The sequence below is a fragment of the Scyliorhinus torazame genome, chromosome 1, assembly GCF_047496885.1.
Source record: "Scyliorhinus torazame isolate Kashiwa2021f chromosome 1, sScyTor2.1, whole genome shotgun sequence".
In the NCBI taxonomy this organism is placed as follows: Eukaryota; Metazoa; Chordata; class Chondrichthyes; order Carcharhiniformes; family Scyliorhinidae; genus Scyliorhinus; species Scyliorhinus torazame.
The window spans coordinates 90,512,922-90,532,325 of NC_092707.1; the positions used below are offsets into that span (position 1 = coordinate 90,512,922).

The 19,404-nt window shown below is 47.6% G+C and overlaps 1 protein-coding gene across 3 annotated transcripts in view; it reads right to left on the minus strand.

The window, feature by feature from the left end:
• osbp2b (oxysterol binding protein 2b) overlaps positions 1-19,404 on the minus strand; it is a 614,672-nt gene that overhangs the window by 86,425 nt on the left and 508,843 nt on the right. For all 3 annotated transcript variants that reach the window (XM_072497983.1, XM_072497976.1, XM_072497988.1), the window contains one exon: positions 10,207-10,405. In XM_072497983.1, the coding sequence (XP_072354084.1) occupies positions 10,207-10,405 (199 nt within the window). The remainder of the gene's footprint in view (positions 1-10,206; positions 10,406-19,404) is intronic.

Genomic DNA, 19,404 nt, shown 5'->3' on the forward strand with positions numbered 1-19,404 from the left:
CAAAAGGAAATGGCTAAAGAGTGGGTGGGCGGGGATGGTGTGCGACGCTGGGGGAGCGAGCGGGAGCGCGGAGGCGGGATATGGGACTGGCCTAGAGAAGGTAATGGCTAGTCGACACGGGAGGGGGGCAGGTAGCCCCCTAGTGAGGCTGATCACGTGGAACGGGAGAGGCCTGAACTGGACCGATAAAAAGGGCCAGAGTGCTCGCGCATTTGAAAGGACTAAGGGCAGACGTGGTTATGCTCCAAGAGACGCACCTAAAGGTGGCGGACCAAGTTAGGCTAAGGAAAGGATGGGTGGGACAGGTGTTCTACTCAGGACTGGACGCAAAGAACAGAGGGGTGGCCATTTTGGTGGGGAAAGCGGGTAGCATTTGAAGCAAAGAACATCGTAGCAGATAGCGGAGCTAGATATGTAATGGTGAGTGGTAGGCTGGAGGGAATGGAGGTCGTGTTGGTTAATGTGTATGCCCCAAATTGGTACGATGCGGGATTCATGAGACGGATGCTGGGGCGTATACCGGACCCGGAGGCAGGAAACTTGATTCTAGGAGGGGACTTTAATACGGTGCTGGACCCGGGGCTAGATAGATCCAGCTCAAGGACCGGAAGAAGGTCGGCAGCGGCCAAGGTACTTAAGGGGTTTATGGACCAAATGGGGGGAGTGGATCCATGGCGATTTCTTAGACCTAGGGCTAGGGAGTTTTCCTTCTTCTCCCATGTCCATAAAGTGTACTCCCGGATAGATTTTTTTGTGTTGGGAAGGTCATTGATCTCTAGGGTGGAAGAAGCTGAGTACTCAGCCATAGCGGTTTCGGATCATGCCCCACATTGGGTGGACCTGGAAGTAGGAGAGGACAGGGAGCAGAGAACACTCTGGCGATTAGATGTGGGACTGATGGCGGATGAGGGAGTGTGTGCAAGAGTGCGGGGGTGTATTGAGAGATACCTGGAGGTCAATGACGACGGCGAGGTCCCTGTGGGAGTGGTCTGGGAAGCATTAAAAGCGGTGGTCAGAGGAGAGCTGATCTCTATTGGGGCCCACAAAAGGAAAATAGAGGCCAAGGAAAGGGAAAGATTACTGGGGGAGATTTTAAGGGTGGACAGGGAATTTGCAGAGACACCGGAGGAGGAATTGTACAGGGAGAGGAGACGACTCCAGACGGAGTTTGACCTTCTGACCACCAGAAAGGCGGAGGTACTGTGGAGGAAGGCACAGGGGAGGAGGTATGAATATGGGGAAAAAGCTAGTCGCCTGTTGGCGCATCAATTGCGAAAGAGGGCAGCAGCGAGGGAGATAGGGGGAATTATAGACGAAAGGGGAGACACGGTGCGAAGGGCAGGAAAGATAAATGAGGTGTTTAAGACCTTCTATGAGGAACTGTATAGGTCTCAACCCCCAGAGGGAGAGGAGGGGATGCGGCAGTTCCTGGACCAATTGAGGTTCCCAAAAGTGGAGGAGCAGGAGGTGGCAGGCCTGGGGGCGCCGATTGAGGTGGACGAGGTTATTAAGGGACTGGGAAGCATGCAAGCAGGGAAGGCCCCGGGGCCAGACGGGTTCCCGGTGGAATATTACAGAAAATATGTGGACTTGTTGGCCCCGTTGATGGCGAGGACGTTCAATGAGGCCAGGGAAGGGGGGACTCTACCCCCGACGATGTCGGAGGCGACGATATCGCTAATTTTGAAGAGGGACAAAGATCCGTTGCAGTGCGGGTCCTATAGACCTATTTCACTATTGAACGTGGACACCAAATTGCTGGCAAAGGTACTGGCATCGAGGATAGAGGGCTGTGTCCCGGGGGTGGTGCACGAAGACCAGACAGGGTTCGTAAAAGGGAGACAACTGAATGTTAACGTGCGACGACTATTAGGGGTGATAATGATGTCCCCAGTGGAGGGGGAGGCAGAGATAGTCGCGGCAATGGACGCAGAGAAGGCATTTGATAGGGTGGAGTGGGAGTATTTATGGGAAGTGTTAAGGAGGTTTGGGTTTGGGAACGGGTTTATTAGCTGGGTTAGACTTCTTTATGGGGCTCCAACGGCAAGCGTAGTTACAGGTCGACATAGATCGGAGTATTTCCGATTATATAGGGGAACAAGACAGGGATGCCCGCTGTCTCCATTGTTGTTCTCGTTGGCAATTGAACCTCTGGCCATGGCGTTGAGAGACTCCAGGAAATGGAGAGGGGTGATTAGAGGGGGAGAAGAACACAGAGTCTCGTTATACGCAGATGGCCTATTGTTATACGTGTCGGACCCAGCGGGGGGGGGATGATAGAGGTTATGCGAATTTTGAGGGGGTTCGGGGAATTCTCGGGGTATAGGCTAAACATGGGGAAGAGTGAATTATTTGTGATACATCCAGGGGACCAGAGTAGAGAGATAGAAGGCTTACCGCTAAGGAAAGTGGAAAGAAACTTCCGATACCTGGGGATTCAGATCGCTAGGAGCTGGGGAACCTTGCACAGACTTAATCTGACACGGTTGGTAGAACAAATGGAGGAGGACCTCTATCGCTGGCGGGCAGGGTGCAAGCAATTAAGATGATGGTCCTCCCGAGGTTCTTATTTGTATTTCAATGTCTCCCTATACTAATCACCAAGACCTTTTTTAATAAAATAGATAGGAGCATCACGAGCTTCGTGTGGGAAGGGAAAGTTCCGAGAGTAAGGAGGGGGTTCCTTCAGCGTAGTAGGGACAGAGGAGGACTGGCACTACCGAACTTGGGTGATTACTATTGGGCCGCCAATGTGGCAATGATACGTAGATGGATGATGGAGGGTGAGGGAGCGGCGTGGAAAAGACTGGAGAGAAAGTCCTGTAAAGGGACGAGTTTAGAGGCGCTGGTGACAGCGTCGCTACCGTTCTCACCTAAAAAGTTTACCACGAACCCGGTGGTGGCGGCAACACTGAATATCTGGGGACAGTGGAGGCGACAGAGAGGGGTGCGGGGAGCCCTGGTGGGGTCCCCTATCAGGAACAACCATAGGTTCGCCCCAGGAAGAATGGATGGAGGATTTTAGAGCTGGTACCAGTTGGGAATTAGGAAGGTGGGAGATTTATTTATAGATGGGACTTTTGCGAGCTTGGGAGCATTGGAGGAAAAGTATAAGTTGCCCCGGGGAAATTTCTTGAGATATATGCAGGTGAGGGCGTTTACTAAACAGGTGAGGGAATTTCCGTTGCTCCCGACACAGGGGATACAGGACAGGGTGCTTTCAGGGGTGTGGGTCGTAGAGGGCAAGGTGTCAGAGATTTATAGAGAGATGAGGGAAGAGGGGGAGGAGTTGGTGGGCGAACTAAAAGGAAAGTGGGAAGAAGAATTAGGGGAGGAGATAGAGGAGGGTATGTGGGCTGATGCCCTAAGCAGGGTAAATTCCGCTTCCTCATGCGCCAGGCTTAGCCTGATTCAATTTAAGGTGCTACATAGAGCACACATAACGGGGGCAAGATTGAGCAGGTTCTTTGGAGTGGAGGACAAATGTGGGAGGTGTGGCGGGAGCCCGGCAAACCACGCACATATGTTTTGGGCGTGCCCGGCACTGGAAGGGTATTGGAAGGGAGTGACGGGAGTGATTTCGCAGGTGGTGAAGGCCCGGGTCAAACCAGGCTGGGAGTTAGCTCTATTTGGAGTTGCGGAAGAGCCGGGAGTGCAGGAGGCGAAAGAGGCCGATGTCGTGGCCTTTGCGTCCCGAGTAGCCCGGCGCAGGATCCTACTCATGTGGAAGGAGGCGAAACCCCCCGGACTGGAGGCCTGGGTAAATGATATGGCGGGGTTCATTAAACTGGAGCAGATAAAGTTTGCCGAGAGGATCGGCTCAAGGGTTCACCAGGCGGTGGCAGCCATTTCTCGACTACCTAGGGGAACGTTAGAGGGAAGACAGATGACCAGCAGCAGCAACCCAGGGGGAGGGGGGGGGGGTTTAGTTTAGTTTAGGTCAATAGACAATGGGGTTTTGTTACCTGTGTATTGCTAAAAATTTCTGTTTTGTTATTGTTTCCTTTGCTTTGTAAGAGGGAAAAATTGTTGTTTGGAAAAAATTTTCAATAAAATATATATTTTTTAAAAACTCATTCAATTCACTAAAATAAGATATAACCGTCGCAACACATAGTGCCAATCAACCCAACCAATAACTTGAACTCTGTAACAATGTGAAGAGAAGTAAATTACAATACACGTCAGTAAAAATGTTATAGCATTTATACATTTTCCAGCTCCCCAATCACAGTCCAGCTCCGCTCCTCACGTCTGTCCCAAGCCTTCTGCCCTCACGAACGCCTCAGCCACCTCCGCTGTCTCAAAATAAAAGTCTTTGGCATCATATGTCACCCTCAGCTTCGCTGGGTATGCCATACCAAATCGCACCCCCTTTTTGTACAGTGCCGCCTTCACTCGCCCGAACGCCGCTAGTCTTTTTGCCAACTCCACCGTCAAGTCCTGGTAGATCCGAACTCCGGCACCATCCCACAGCACCTCGCGCTTCTGCTTCGCCCAGCTTAACACCTTCTCCTTCATGCAGTACTCATGGAAGCAGATAAGTCCTGCTCTTGGCGGCTCATTCACTTTGGGCTTCGGCCTTAATGACCGATGAGCTCGGTCTAGCTCGAACCGGGAGGGGTTCTCACCCTCCCCCATCAACTCCGCCAACTTCTTAGCAAAGTACTCGGTTGGCCTTGGGCCCTCTGTCCCTTCGGGCAAGCCCACAATTTTCAGATTGTGCCGCCTCGAGCGGTTCTCCAAGTCCTCGAGCTTTGCTCGGAGTCCTCTGTTGACCTCCACCACCCTCCGCAGCTCGTCCCCCTTCGAGGTGAACTGGTCGCTGTGCTGCGACACGGCCTCCTCCACTTCCTTCATCTTCTCGCCCTGCTCTCTCACCTCGGCCAATGTCTTTGCCACAGCTACCCTCACCGGGGCGATTGCCTCCTCCACCAATGACTTCAATGTGACCGTCATCTCCTTCCTCAAAGCCTCCATGTGCCTCGCAAACTGCTTTTCCAGCTCCACCGCCATCACCTCGGTCATCTTCTCCACAGTAAGTAGTGCGGTCCCACCTTGCGGCATCCGCCATCTTGTCAGCACTTTTGTTGGCCCTCTCATTCAACGGCGAGCCCGCATTTCCTCCCTTCCTCAATGCTGCTTTTCGCATCCTTTAACGACTTATTATTTTTCCTTTTTTTGTTCCACCCTTCTTTCCTTCTTCAATCTTTTTTTTTTTAAATTAGAAAAACAAAAAATTCTTCCTTAAAAAAAAAGGAAAAAAAAACCTTTCACCAAGTTTCTTTAAAACTTCTTTCTCTTCTTTTTTGTATTCCACCAGAATTCCCCATGGCCCGGACTTCATTCTTCTTACAACATTCTAGGCGGGAGCCACCTGATGTGGGACATCTCACCTACATCGCGTCCTGGCTTCGACCTCAGTTTGGCTCTGCCCCCGCAGCTCCGGCCTCCGCGCGCTGGGCCTGACACCTCAGGACCAGCTGCCCGACACCCGCTCGGGGTTCCTCGCCGGTTTTCAAACCGGCCCCGCTTGATGCCCGGGACGGCCCCAAAGGCCGACAATAATCGGGGGCGGGGTGGGAGAGAAAGAGTGAAGAATCGGGGAAACCCCCGAAAGTGCCGCAAATAGTGGCCATCGGCGGGAGCTCCTGTCGATGCGGCCAACCCGCTTGCAAACGCCACCGGAAGTCCCATAAGGCTTTGATTGTTAAGTGAAAAGTAAATGAGGACAGTGACGTAAAGGCCAGTGGGAAATGTGATGCTATAATACCAGGGTTTGTATTCCAACTGTAAATGAGAATGTTCAGTCCCCAATAAATTGATTAATTCATCACTCCCTTTTTTGTCAGTGCCCGAGATGCCGTGCCACACCAGTGCCCAACACGCCCTGTGCCATGCCAGCACTTGACATCTGTGACACACCACCACTCGACACATCCATGGCACGCTAGCAGCTGTCACACCTGTGACATGCCAGCACCCAACACATCTGTGCCACGCCACATGACATGCCCTGTGCCACGCCACATGACATGCCCTGTGCCACGCCACATGACATGCCCTGTGCCACAACAGCGCCTGACACACCCTGTGCCATATCTGTGTGTGACATGTTCTGAACAACAATCAGCTGAGCCACCTGACCACTTTACGCGGAACATGGGATTGCTGTACATTAAAATAGTTTGGAATGTCTCTGTTCTGAATATGTTACAGGAGTTTTGAGGCTGTGGCCCACATCAGAGCAGATTAATGAAACCAGTTTAATTTTCGTATTATTTCCCATCACTCAATGTTACTGCAAACAGAATGCACCTGAAGCAGTAATCACTTGCAATGTTCAAGTAGATCAGGTGTTTTCAAATGTCAGGGCTGCTTGTATTGAATGGAGTATTTGTATAGCCACGCACTATGGGAAAGGCAGCAGTTAGGTTAATGCTCAGATGTCAAATCTGAGGAAGGATCCTCAGCCGTGGTAATGGAAGCCTCTCGGAGGGTCAGTGTAGCGATTAGAAAGCAAAGATGAGCTAACACTAAAACCAAAGCAAATCATTGCGGATGTCGGAAATCTGAAATGTTTCCAACTAAGGAAAAATCATCGACCTGAAACATTAACTCTGTTTCTCTCCACGGATGTTGCTTGTTTTCCAGAACCTTCTGTTTTCATACCAGCTAACACTTCTCCTTCTAAGCCTAAAAGCAGGGCTTAGGTAGGGAATAGAAAAAGAAAATATTTGCCTTTCAGTATTCCTTTTATCAGCGGTGCTTATTTAACATGGAGTTCAAAATCACTGGATGATGAATTTAACAGGATTACCTACAGTCAATTGGCAGTTTGGGTAATGGTGAAAAAAAGAGACATGTCAAAGTTTTCTGTCTTGCACTCGTCAGGACACGTCACAAGAATACCATTGTCCAGGGAGAACAACATGTAATACTGAAGGAGAAAAGAATGCTGATTGATTGGCAAGTGGACTTTGATTTGCCAACCAACCAAGTCTACTTGCCAACCAACCAGCACTCTCTTCTTATACGGTACAAATTGTTTTCCTCTTGTACACAATATTTTTGCAGTATCCTGATAAGTGCAAGATGATAAGCTTTGACATGTCTCTTTCTTCAGGATTACTGCAACGTGGCTAAGCAGCAAAGTTCCCCTCTCTTGCCGCCTGCCATCTGGCACATTGGAAGGATTTGCCGGATGACAATCAACCTGTTTGGCCATGTTATGAACTGTGGCCACCAGGTTCTGAAGTGGGACTTCAACCCGGAGCTTCTGGCTCCAGAGGTAGGTGTTAAGAGCAGCAATGACACACAGTGGAGGAATAATACAGCAGCTTATCTTTTACCTTCAGCAAGCTTCTTCTGCACACGCTCAGCAGAAATACAAACTCCTTATAATTTCCCCACATCTACCATTCCAGCTGTGTCCATTTATACTCTTTTGGAGGTAGGGCCAATATCCATTATCTTTCTTTAATAAGGCAATTTGCTGTAACGATGTAATTGCCAAAGCATGCACTTGCTGATACATTTACACACTGACAGCAGGGATGCTACCGCTGCACACAAGGCCTCTTTTCTCATCTAGAGCACATATTATGATTGACACAGATCATGATGCATTCTATTGCAAACTACAATTCCTTTCACAAGGGCAAACTTTGGTAATGCTAGTGCCTCAATTGTGCTGCAACATTTGGCTCTAATCATATGATTATGATAAATGGTGGCATGGTGTATTTCTGCTAATAAAGGGCAAGTTGCCATATCCATTATAAATGCTGTTTGATATACCCATCAATATGCCACCAATTGCCTCAGTGCAAAGAGCATTTCCAATTCACCTTGATGCATCTAATGTTTGTTTGGTTTCTACACTAGATCTCAGGAATAGCCAGGAACCAGCCACTCCTGTAATTCGAAATATACCTTCTCTTGCACAATACTGAGGTAAAGACTTTTGAGGCCCTAGTGATTTGGAATAGAGAAGCACATGTTGAAGATCTGACATAAAAGCAGAAAACGCTGTAAATATGATGGCCACAGCTGTGGAGAGAGAAACAGAGTTGACGTTGACGTTTTCCCTTCACTGGTGCTGCCAGACCTGCTGAGCATGTTCAGCTTTTGTAATCCCTCTGTACATCGGTTACTGGATGGCTGATATGCCACAATGCAATTCTGCTTCATTGGGAATGTGGATTGAGTAGATAATCCATCAGACCAAGACTGTGGCTTTAAACAAAACAAGATAAATTGACAGTGAAGGCCCCACTGTGCACACTGATCATGCACAGTCACGTACTGTGGGCAAGTGGCACTAACCATTTCCCACTGCCACAGGGGTCAATTTGACAATATCAAGGGTTCCAACTATTTTGGGCAGTACTTTGTACTTACCAATTTGCTATGATTTCAGGTCGTCAAGTGGTTTCAATCAGCCTCATTAAACTGATTACTTTAGTGTTGAGATGCTGAGTGCAGCTGTTAACATTTTAGAGGCAGTTGATAAGTGAAGACTTCCTGCTTCAAAAAATATGTTGGCTCGAATCTAAGAATCCACAGACGGAGGTAATTCCGCCCAGTGTTTTTGCCCTGACTCTTGGAAAGAAACTATCCAATTCATGCTGTTTCCCCCCCCCCTATCCAATTCATGCCCGCCCGCCCCCCCCCCCGCCCCGCCGCACCCCTGCCCCCGCCCCCCCCCGCCACCCCCCCCCGCCAACCCGCCGCCGCCCCCCCCCCCCCCGCCGCCGCCCCCCCCCCCCCCCGCCACCCCCCCCCCGCCCCCCGCACCCCCCCCCCCCCGCCAACGCCTTGAGCTTTGGTACTTTATTTATTAAGACAAAGAACCATCAAGATAATGCCAGGATAGCTGGATTTATTTTTTAAAACTCTTCCTTGATGAGGGCAGACTTGTTTGGCTTGATATCTCCTTGAAAGAAAGCACCTGCAAAGCACCTGCAACTATCACAGAATCGTGACCGTGCTGAAGGAGACCATCTGGCCCATCGCATCTGCACTAGCTCTCTGAAAGAACATTCTATCTAATCCCACTCCCCTGCCGATGTAATCTAATCCATGCTGTGTTTGATTTTGAAGTGTTTGAAGATAACATTTGGGGGGAAAAATAAGTTTCAAATAATCTGACTCTCTTTACAATTGCCTCAAATAATTGTGGACAATTGTTTGCTAATATCATTTACAGAATGCTCTAACCACAACATTGAAGTTGAATCGACCCTGATGTTCTGTGGGGATTCACCCCCTGGTCACCCAGCAGATCTTTGGCAGAACCCCTGACGAAACTGTATCAAACAGTCCATTTTCAGCTGTTTTACACCAACTCTCCAGTGGCCTCACACGTTTCCAGGTTCAGTTACGGCTGAAGAATTCCCATCAAATTACAGGTCATAAACCTAGGAAGTCTTTCATTGTTGAAGAGTTATAGCTAGCCAACACATTCCAGAACTAATGGAAATAATGGCCCAGGTGTAACTACTACCACAATAACATGGTTAACAAATTCCTCTCATTGTTTAAATTATTCTTTATTAAACCTTTATGTGAGATGCTGCATTGTTACATGATGCCAGCAGTTTTGAACAAACGCATTGTTGTTGCTGATGTAGGCAAACTGGTCGAGATACAAAGAATTGCAGCAGTGTCTGGGACACAACTATAAAGGATTTTAGAAACAAAATTTCCAAAAATGGCGATAAATTGAAGTCAATTAAATTTATGGCAGCATTTACAATAGCCATCCTGCTAATCTATATTGTATACAAAGCAAGGCACCATTTTCTTTCTAATTCTTTCATGGGATGTGAATATCACTGGCAAGAGCTGCATTTGCTGCCCATTCATAACTTCCCTTTAACTGAGTGACTTGCTAGGCCATGGCAGAGGACAGTTAAGACATTGCTGTGGGTTACAGGTAGGGTAGACCAGGCAAGGAAGGCAGGAAATTAATGAACCAGGTGGCTCTTTATGACAATCGATGACAGTAGTGGTCTGGCTGAAGGAGAACGCAGTGTCCACTGATAGCCTTTCACAACTAATGGGCCTCACAGGGTATACAGGATTCAATCCCAGTTACATTATGATTTCAATATCATTTGGGCAATATCCCTTTATTTAGGATTGTTCATTTGTCATATTTGAGGCAATGTCTTCCTGATGGGCTTAACAAAGAAGGCTTACCTTTACTAGTGCTGGATACCTCTGTGGAGCTTGTTGGCAGTGTTGGTGCTCCGCGGCAGGCACGTTCCAAGCTGTTGTGCTGCTTGGCTAGTTGCTCGATGGTCTCCTCCAGGCGGGTGCGCTGTTCACGCTCGTACTGCAAAGCACGCTGCCATTTGCGACTGTGTGTCTCTGCTAAATCCAGAAAATCACGGCATGCCTGGGAACAATGCACCAGAAATCAGAAACAGATCAGCAAAGGAGGAGGATAAATTCTGCACACCCTTCAACCCCTACTGCAGCTACTGGAGAGGCTTCACGCAGAGCCAGAAAACATCGGAAGATATTAAACATTCGGTCAATGGTTCTCTGATTTTTGACCGCGATGGATGGGCCACCACAGGCAGTATTTGCCTGCGATTTGTCAACAGATACAAGGTGCGTGTGAGACAGAACTGGCAGTGTGGGTTCTTGGCAGATGAGCCTTATTGTACTTTTGGGTCCAGATGCATATCAGTGTGTATATATTATTATGGGCCAGGGTTTAGAGAACACCAAAGTATATCATGGAGTTCGCCTGACCCACAACTTTAAATAGATTTTGGTTATGGGGAGCACAAAGGCCCACTTTACAGGTGTGATGCAACAGAAATCTAAAGTATGTTTAAACAAAAACAATGTTTATTCTATGAATCCAGATAACATTTTATAAACACACAGTAAACATCTTATCAACTGCCAACACTGATAATCCCGATAGATACAATACTCTATAGGTAACACTGAATTTTGCATTCCTTACAAAAACAGGTATTACTTTGAAATCATCAAGTGATCTGGAGACATTCTTTAGTGGGCAGAGAGAGAAAACAAAATACACCTTCTTGCTTGAATGCAGCTCCCCAACTGAAAACGAAACCAAGACACAAAGCAGCTTCCAGCTCAAAACGAAAGTAAAAGACAGAATTACATTCCAGCTCAACCCACACAATGATATCACTGCAGCTATTTGATAAACACCCATTTCTTAAAGGGACCCGGACATGACAATATGCACAAATAGGAACTTACCTATGCTCTTTAAGTATATAGAGGGGCATTGTAATAACACAGCGGCACTGCTCGTCACCCACCAATTCTCTTACAGAAAGTCATTGGAATCTCTGGTGAAATGGTGTAAATGTTTGTTTCCTTGGGGATTTCACCAGTTTTCCACTGGAATTAGGGTGTGAGATGGTGAGAGTCTCTGCAAGGCCTAGATACAGAGCATTTATTTGTTCTCCATATTTGCGCAGCACCATATTTCCAGTCCATCCCCTGGTTGTTGAGAAGATAGCGTTAGATTGACAACTGCTGTGATCCTTGTGTCGATGCAGTTAGGTAGGGAATTCGAAGTGATTGATTTATGTCCAAATCAGACCTATCTTAAAATGTACCCCTTGCTGCTCACTCTCTCCTCATGGACACTCCTCTGCCTCAGCAGCATTTTGCTTTTGCTCTGTGAAGCATCTTGGATGGTTGACTTACAATTAGTCAAAGTGAAGAAGAAAATCCCATGAAAGCCTACTGATGTTCTGTCACGCGTTGTCAATGGCCAATCTAATAAATGTAAATGTCACCACAGTCCCAGAGGACCACAGGCTGCACTCCCCTTTGATCGGTGGTGACATATATTTTTTTTAATTTTAAAAATAAATTTAGAGCACCCAATTATTTTTTTTCCAATGAAGGGGCAATTTAGTACGACCAATCCACCTACCCTGCACATCTTTGTGTTGCGGGGGTGAGGCAGTGGCGTAGTGGAATTTTCACTGGACTGTCTGGGGAACCGAGTTTGAATCCCACCGCAACAGTTGGTGGAATTTGAATTCAATAAAAATCTGGAATTAAAAGTCATCATTGTCAATTGGCGTAAAAGCACACCTGGTTGACTAATGTCCTTTAGGGAAGAAAATCTGCCTGCCTGGCCTACACATGACTCTAGAACCACAACAATGTGGTTGACTCTTAAATGCCCCCAGGGATGGGCAATAAATGCTGGTCCAGCCAGCAATGCCCACATCCCATGACGAATAAAAAGACTCACGTAGACACGGGGAGAATGTGCAAACTCCACACGGACAGTGACCCGGGGCCGGGATCGAATCCAGGTCCTCAGCGCCACGAGGCAGCAGTGCTAACCACTGCACCACCCTGACTGGTGGTGATTTAACCCGAGGATCACCACACCTCAAGCGAGGGGCAAGATTGAGAATGTGGCGGCCCTCATGAATACCTTAGCCGTTAAGTGTATTGAACCAGTGTTGTTGGCATCGCTCTGCATCACAAACCAGCCGTCCAGTCAAAACCTATTACACAAAAATTCTGATGAACAGATCTGAAGGGATCTTGGGTGCGAGGCAAGAAAGCTCACATTCTGCTCCCATTTTGTATTGGACCCTAAAGGCTTCAATTACCCTCACAATAAAACTCATTCATGGGATGTGGGCCAGCATTCGTTGCACATCCCTAATTGCTCTTGAACTTGTTAGACCATTTCAGGGGACATTTTAAGAGTCAACCACATTGCTGTGGATCTGGAGTCACATGTAGGCCTGTAGGGACCAGATAAGGACAGCAGATTACTTTCCCTAAAGGACATTAGTGAACCAGATGTTTTTTAAAAAAAAAAAACGACAATCGACAATGGTTTCAGACTATTAATTCCAGATTTTAATTCAAATTCCACCATCTCCTGTGGTGGGATTCGAACAGGCATTGCCCTGGTTTACTAGTCCAGTGACAATACCAGTACGCAATTGCCTCCCCTTGTTTTTTTTTGCCTGGGTAATTTTAGAACATGTTTCTCTCATTTTACTTACTCAAAATAACACGTAATGGAACTGTAAGGTGCAAAACCATCTGCAGTTAACTCATTCTCCCTCATGTCCCAATGGAATCTGAAACAACAGTAAGAGTTTGCGTCTATATAGCACCTTTCCCAAGACATCCAAACAGTGTTACAGCCAATTATTATTTTTTAAATTGTGATCACTGTTATTAGACACAGCAGCTCATTTCCATTCAAAATTTGACTGACCGCAGTGAGCTAGGTATACAATTACAAACTCAAAGTACGGTGGTGGATGAAAGTTGGAAATAAAAACAGCAAAATGCTGGAAATACTCAGCAGCTCTGGCAGATTCTGTGCAGAGAGAAACAGAGTTAACATTTCACGATAAAAGGTCAGCGAACTGAAACATTAACTTTGTTCCTCTCTCCACAGATGCTGCCAGATCTGCTGAATATCCAGTTAACCTCGCTGTCATAGTGTCCCTTGAAGGACAGATGATGCTAGAGTCAGAACTGCTCATGTTCTTTTCCTGGAGTCTCCCCTAGTTCCTCCTGCCATTTTACTGGACTCGTCACTACTTCTTCCTCCTCCCACCCTTTCCTTGATGGTTCCCTTCCCCACCCAGATGTCAAAAGCCAAGAGTGCTCTGCACAGGTTTACTTGTGCAAATCTACTCTCAATCATTCTGAACAAATGCTTTGAAACACAATTGCCTCACCTTTGTTTGCACTCAGGAAAGCATATCATTTTTATTTACATTGCACCCTTATTCCTCATCCGTGAATCACCACAGTTGGATGGACAAGAATAAACCATATGAACATGTGACTTAGGAGCTGGAGTAGGCCATTCAGCTCCTCGAGTCTGGTCTGCCATTCAATAAACTCGTGTCTGACCTGATTCGGGCCTCAACTCCATTATCCTGCCCTCTCCTGATATGACTGAATCTATCTATCTATGTCTGCCTTAAAAATATTCAATAATTCTGCCTCTACCGCTCTCTGGGGAACAGAGTTGCACAGACTCAAGACCCTCAAATCGCCATCTCAAACGGGAGACCCCTTACTTTTAAACTATGGCCCCTTAGTTCTTGTTTCTCCCACAAGTGGAAACATCTTTTCATCATCCACCCTGTTGTTACGGGCACCTGGTCAGCTCTCATCAGCGGCTAAGATACTGGACCAGGACCATACCTTTTTAAAGTTTTAAGACGGTGCGGAAAGACCGACTCGTTCAAGGAGTGATATAAGAATTAGGGCTTGGTTACTTTATAAACAAACATTATTAAAACAATATTTAAACTTTTAAACTTCAGCTTTACCACTATCAGATTACATGTAGTTTCTTAACCTTAACACACTAGTTCCCATTAAATATCACTTTAAATAAACATGCAGCTCCCATTCCACTTACAGGCAGACAAAGGCATTTAGGAAACAATTTTTCTTCTGTTAAGGACATTCATTCTATTTTCAAAGCTTGCCTCAGTGGCAACTTCCATGACCTCTCTCAGTCGATTTCTAAAGCCTTCTGCCCTGTAACTTTCTTGACCTCTCTTGGTCGAATTCCAAAGCCTTCTCCTCTGTAGATTTCAAAAGCCTTCGCTTTGTACCTGTTCAAACAGCATTCTTTCTGTCTGTCTCTCTAAGCTCCGCCCGGCCCCTCAAACAAAGGTTCTCTGCTGGGGTTGATGTCTTGAATCCATCATTGCTATCTTGGCTGTTTGATTGCCCACTCCCGTTTGTACAAAAGAACAGAGCCATGCTATTGAGATGCAACTAACCTCCCATTGGCAGACAAAGAGGCTATCAGACTCTGCAATGGGCTAATAACTGGTCAGACAGGAGTGTCCCAAAGATCCCAATGGATCTGGGGCACCCTGTGTATTCTCACTAATGAGTTTAAGTCTGACTGGGACAATGTAACCCAGCCTGGTGAGGACATATCCCTTTGACTCTGTGCTAGCAAGTTTTATTTCTACTTGGTCTGTTTAACCCCTACATTGCCTGCTCCATTGAGGTTTCATTTATGGACCTACTTTCCTAATATCTCCCTCTCATAAGACTGTTAAGTCTCCTCAGGAGTTCGTGTTTCAACAAGATCATCTCTTATTTTTCTAAACTCCAATGGATACAGGCCCAACCTGTCCAACGTATCCTATAGGATAACCCCCTTCCCCACAATCCCAGAACTCAGTCGGGGTGGGCATTTTATCAACTGCTTCTCATGCAATTATGTCCTTTCTTAAATAAGGAGGCCAAAACCGAAAACAGTATTCCAGATGTGGTCTTACCAATGCACTGCACAACTGTAGCGAAACATCCCTACTTCTATATTCCATCACCCTTGTAATAAACCAAACATTGTTTGCTTTCCTAAACATTTACTATACGTATCATGAACTTGTGATTATCAATTGAATTTCTTTCTTCATCTTCTTTTGTTTCTACTAGGTATTTTGTGGACTTGCTTTTCATTTGGTATCCCTGAACCAGAGATCCACTCCTGCTCCATGGTATCTGCCAGAACAGCTGTGAAACCAGGTAATGGAAGGCAGGAAAAGAGATAAATAGACAACCGCCACTTCCACACCAGGGGACAGCTGCAATCAATAATTCTCCAGACCAGGAATCACGGTGAGCATAGCAGGAATAGGCCAGTCAGCCCATTGAGCTTGCTCCGCCATTTAGTACGATCATGGCTGATCAGATACTACAATGCCTTTTACACTCACTATCCCAAGTGAAACTGTTACATAATACAATGAGGTGGGAGCAGATATCCGAGTTAAAGTCAGCACACTTGGCAGTGGTTCTCAATTGTTTCCTGAGTGTAGGTGAAGCTACTTCCATAGTATCCCTACAGTACAGACAAAGGCCATTTGGCCCATTGAGTCTGCACTGATCCTCCGAAAGAGCTCCCTACCTAGGCCCACTCCCCCGCCCTATCCCCGTAACCCCACCTAACAAGTAAACAACTTGTATTTATTATTTTCTTTTTAGTTTTCGAATATCATTTTTTTTTAGTTTTCGAATTAAGGGACAATGGCCAATCCACCTACCCTGCACATATTTGGTTGTGGGGATGATACCCACACAGACATGGGGAGAATGTTCAACCTGCACGGGCAGTGACCCGGAACGGAGATCGTACCTGGGTGCTCGGCACCGTGAGGCAGCAGTGCTAACCACTGTGACACCGTGCCGCCCAAACAATTTGCATTTATATGTCTTTAAAGTAATAAAACATCCCATGGCACTTTACAAACCAAGTGTGACACCAGGTAGCATAGACAGGTATCAGGCCATATGACCACATGCTCAGTCAAGGGGGTTTGCTTTGAGGAGCACATCAAAAGGAGCAAAGAGAGGTACAGGAGCTGGGATGTATGGGGAAAAGCTAGGAGAATGGCACAAAGTCACAATGCCAATTTGGAGAGCTGGTGCAGACACAACGGGCCGAATGGCCTCCTTCTATGCTGTTGTTATTCTGTGATGTGCCTTAGGCCCCTGGCATCTGAAGGCAAAATGCCACCAACGGTGGAGTGGTCAAAATCAGGAATGCTCAAAAAGCCAGAACTGAGGCAGTGCAGTGATCTCAGCTGATCGGAGGTTGGAGGACGTTATACAGATAGGGAGGGGGGGGTGAGGGGAATTGAGGAATTTGCAAACCTGGATGAGGATTTTCAAACCCAGGTATTGATCAACCAAGAGCCAAAGCACTGGAGGAACAAGTGAGCAGCAATGCTCCTACTAACTTTTATTTTGGAATGTATGCGAGATTTATTTAATTGCGTGATCCCTTTACATTTTTTTGCCTGGCTGCGCACTTGTTAAAGGAAACGACTTGTGTGCAGCGACTTTCCAGGTTGCTATGCAACTGTGCAGCTTACAGTGGACATTGGCGAGAAGGAGCTGGCATGAGCTAGGATAGGAGCAGCAGAACTTTGGAAAACCTCAATTCTGCGGACGGTGGGACAAGGGAGTTCACAAACAATGTGTTAGAAATGTCAAGTCCAGAGGTAACAAAGGCATGGAAGAGGATTTCAGCAACAGGTCAGCTGAGATGGGGAAGACTCGGGTGATGTGATGGAGTTGGAAATTCTTTGTGATGGTCCGGTTATGTGGTTGAAAGCTTATCTTGGGATCAAATGTAACACCAAGGTTGTGAACAGTCTGCTTCAGCCTCATACTATTGCCAGGGAGAGGGATGGAAGGCTAGGAAGCAGAGTTTGTGACAGGGATCGACAGCAGTGGCTTCGGTCTTCTCAGACAGAATGGGGGGAATTCAGCTGTGACGTAGTTAGTAGTACACTCACTCCTGACTCAGCAGGTTGCGAGTTCAAGTCCCATGCCAGGATTTGAGCATAAAATTAAAGGCAGGCACTTTCAGATTAGATCACTAAACCAGTCTGCCTTTGCTGGTGAATATGAAAGATCCCCTGGCACAATTTATCAGAGGACCAGGTGCCCTGGCTGACATGTAACCCTCAATCAACATCACAAAAACCAACAATTCTGTCTTCACCACATTGCTGTTTGCAGCAGTTTGCTGAGCACAAGCCGGCTGCCGAGCCTCTCAGGACTACACTTGTACTTCAGTGACTTCCGCTTCCGGCTATGCAGAGCTAAGTCGCACATTCGGCAGCTCCCGCTTGGAATGGGCTTTTGGGCTCTTTTCAGGGCCCCCAACGGCACCTTTGCGACATTTCCCGGTGTGGGAAGAAGATTGCAATATTCCCCCGACAGTGAATGGCTTGGGCCAGGAGCGGGGCGACTAAAAAAGTGGTGGTGAACCCCAAAAGAGTGCGAGGGAAGAAGAGCAAAATGGCGGCGGGCGGGGGACCAGGCAGTGTGGATGCAGTGGGCGCAGGAGCAGCAGGAGCAGCACGGTAGCATTGTGGGTAGCACAATTGCTTCACAGCTCCAGGGTCCCAGGTTCGATTCCGGCTTGGGTCACTGTCTGTGCGGAGTCTGCACATCCTCCCCGTGTGTGCGTGGGTTTCCTCCGGGTGCTCCGGTTTCCTCCCACAGTCCAAAGATGTGCAGGTTAGGTGGATTGGCCATGATAAATTGCCCTTAGTGTCCAAAATTGCCCTTAGTGTTGGGTGGGGTTACTGGGTTATGGGGATAGGGTGGATGGTGTTGACCTTGGGTAGGGTGCTCTTTCCAAGAGCCGGTGCAGACTCGATGGGCCGAATGGCCTCCTTCTGCACTGTAAATTCTATCTATCTATCTATGAGACTATCCAGCGCTGCTTCAGGGAGATCAAAGCGGACCTGCTGGAGCCGATGAAGGCTTCTATCGACAAGCTGCTGGAGACCCAGGCGGCCCAGGGGGTGGCGATCGGCGAGGTCCGACAAAAGATCTCCGACGGGACTTCCGGGTGCGGCGATGACCAGCTGAGTCGCACGTTTCGGCAGCTCCCGGTGGAACGGACTTTTGGGCTCTTAATAAGAGCCCCAACGGCAATTTTAATGGCTAAAAGCACTGTGCGGTAAACCAGAAGGGAATCCCCCCTGGATACGGATGGAAAAAGGAGAGGAAAGTGGCCGGATTGCGGTGGATCCTTTAGGGCAGCGGCAAGGAAGGCAAGCAAAAACCAAGATGGCGTCGGAAGGTGGCAGTTTAATATGGGGCCCTGAACAACACGAGTTTTTGAAACGCTGCGTGGAAGAGCTTAAAAAGGAGATGAAGAAGGAGCTGTTGGCCCCGATATTACAGGTGATTGAAGGGCTAAAAGATGAGCAAAAGAGCCAGGAGCGGGAGCTTCGGGTCGTGAAGGCAAAGGCTGCCGAGAACGAGGACGATATACAGGGCCTGGTGGTGAAGACGGAGATGCACGAGGCACACCATAAACGATGTGTGGAAAGGCTGGAGGTGCTGGAGAATAATGCGAGGAGGAAGAATTTAAGGATTCTTGGTCTTCCTGAAGGTGCAGAAGGGGCGGACGTCGGGGCATATGTGAGCACGATGCTGCACTCGTTAATGGGAGCGGAGGCCCCGACGGGTCCGTTGGAGGTGGAGGGAGCATACCGAGTGATGGCGCGAGGACCGAGAGCAGGAGAAATTCCCAGAGCCATAGTGGTGAGATTCCTCCGTTTTAAGGACAGAGAGATGGTCCTCAGATGGGCAAAGAAAACTCGGAGCAGTAGGTGGGAGAACGCGGTGATCCGCGTATATCAAGACTGGAGTGTGGAGGTGGCGAGAAGGAGGGCGAGCTTTAATCGGGCCTAGGCGGTGCTTCATAAAAAGAAGATTAAATTTGGAATGCTGCAGCCGGCAAGACTGTGGGTCACATATCAAGGGAAGCACCACTACTTTGAAACGGCGGATGAGGCGTGGACATTTATTGTTGAAGAGAAATTGGAATAAGCGGGTTATTAA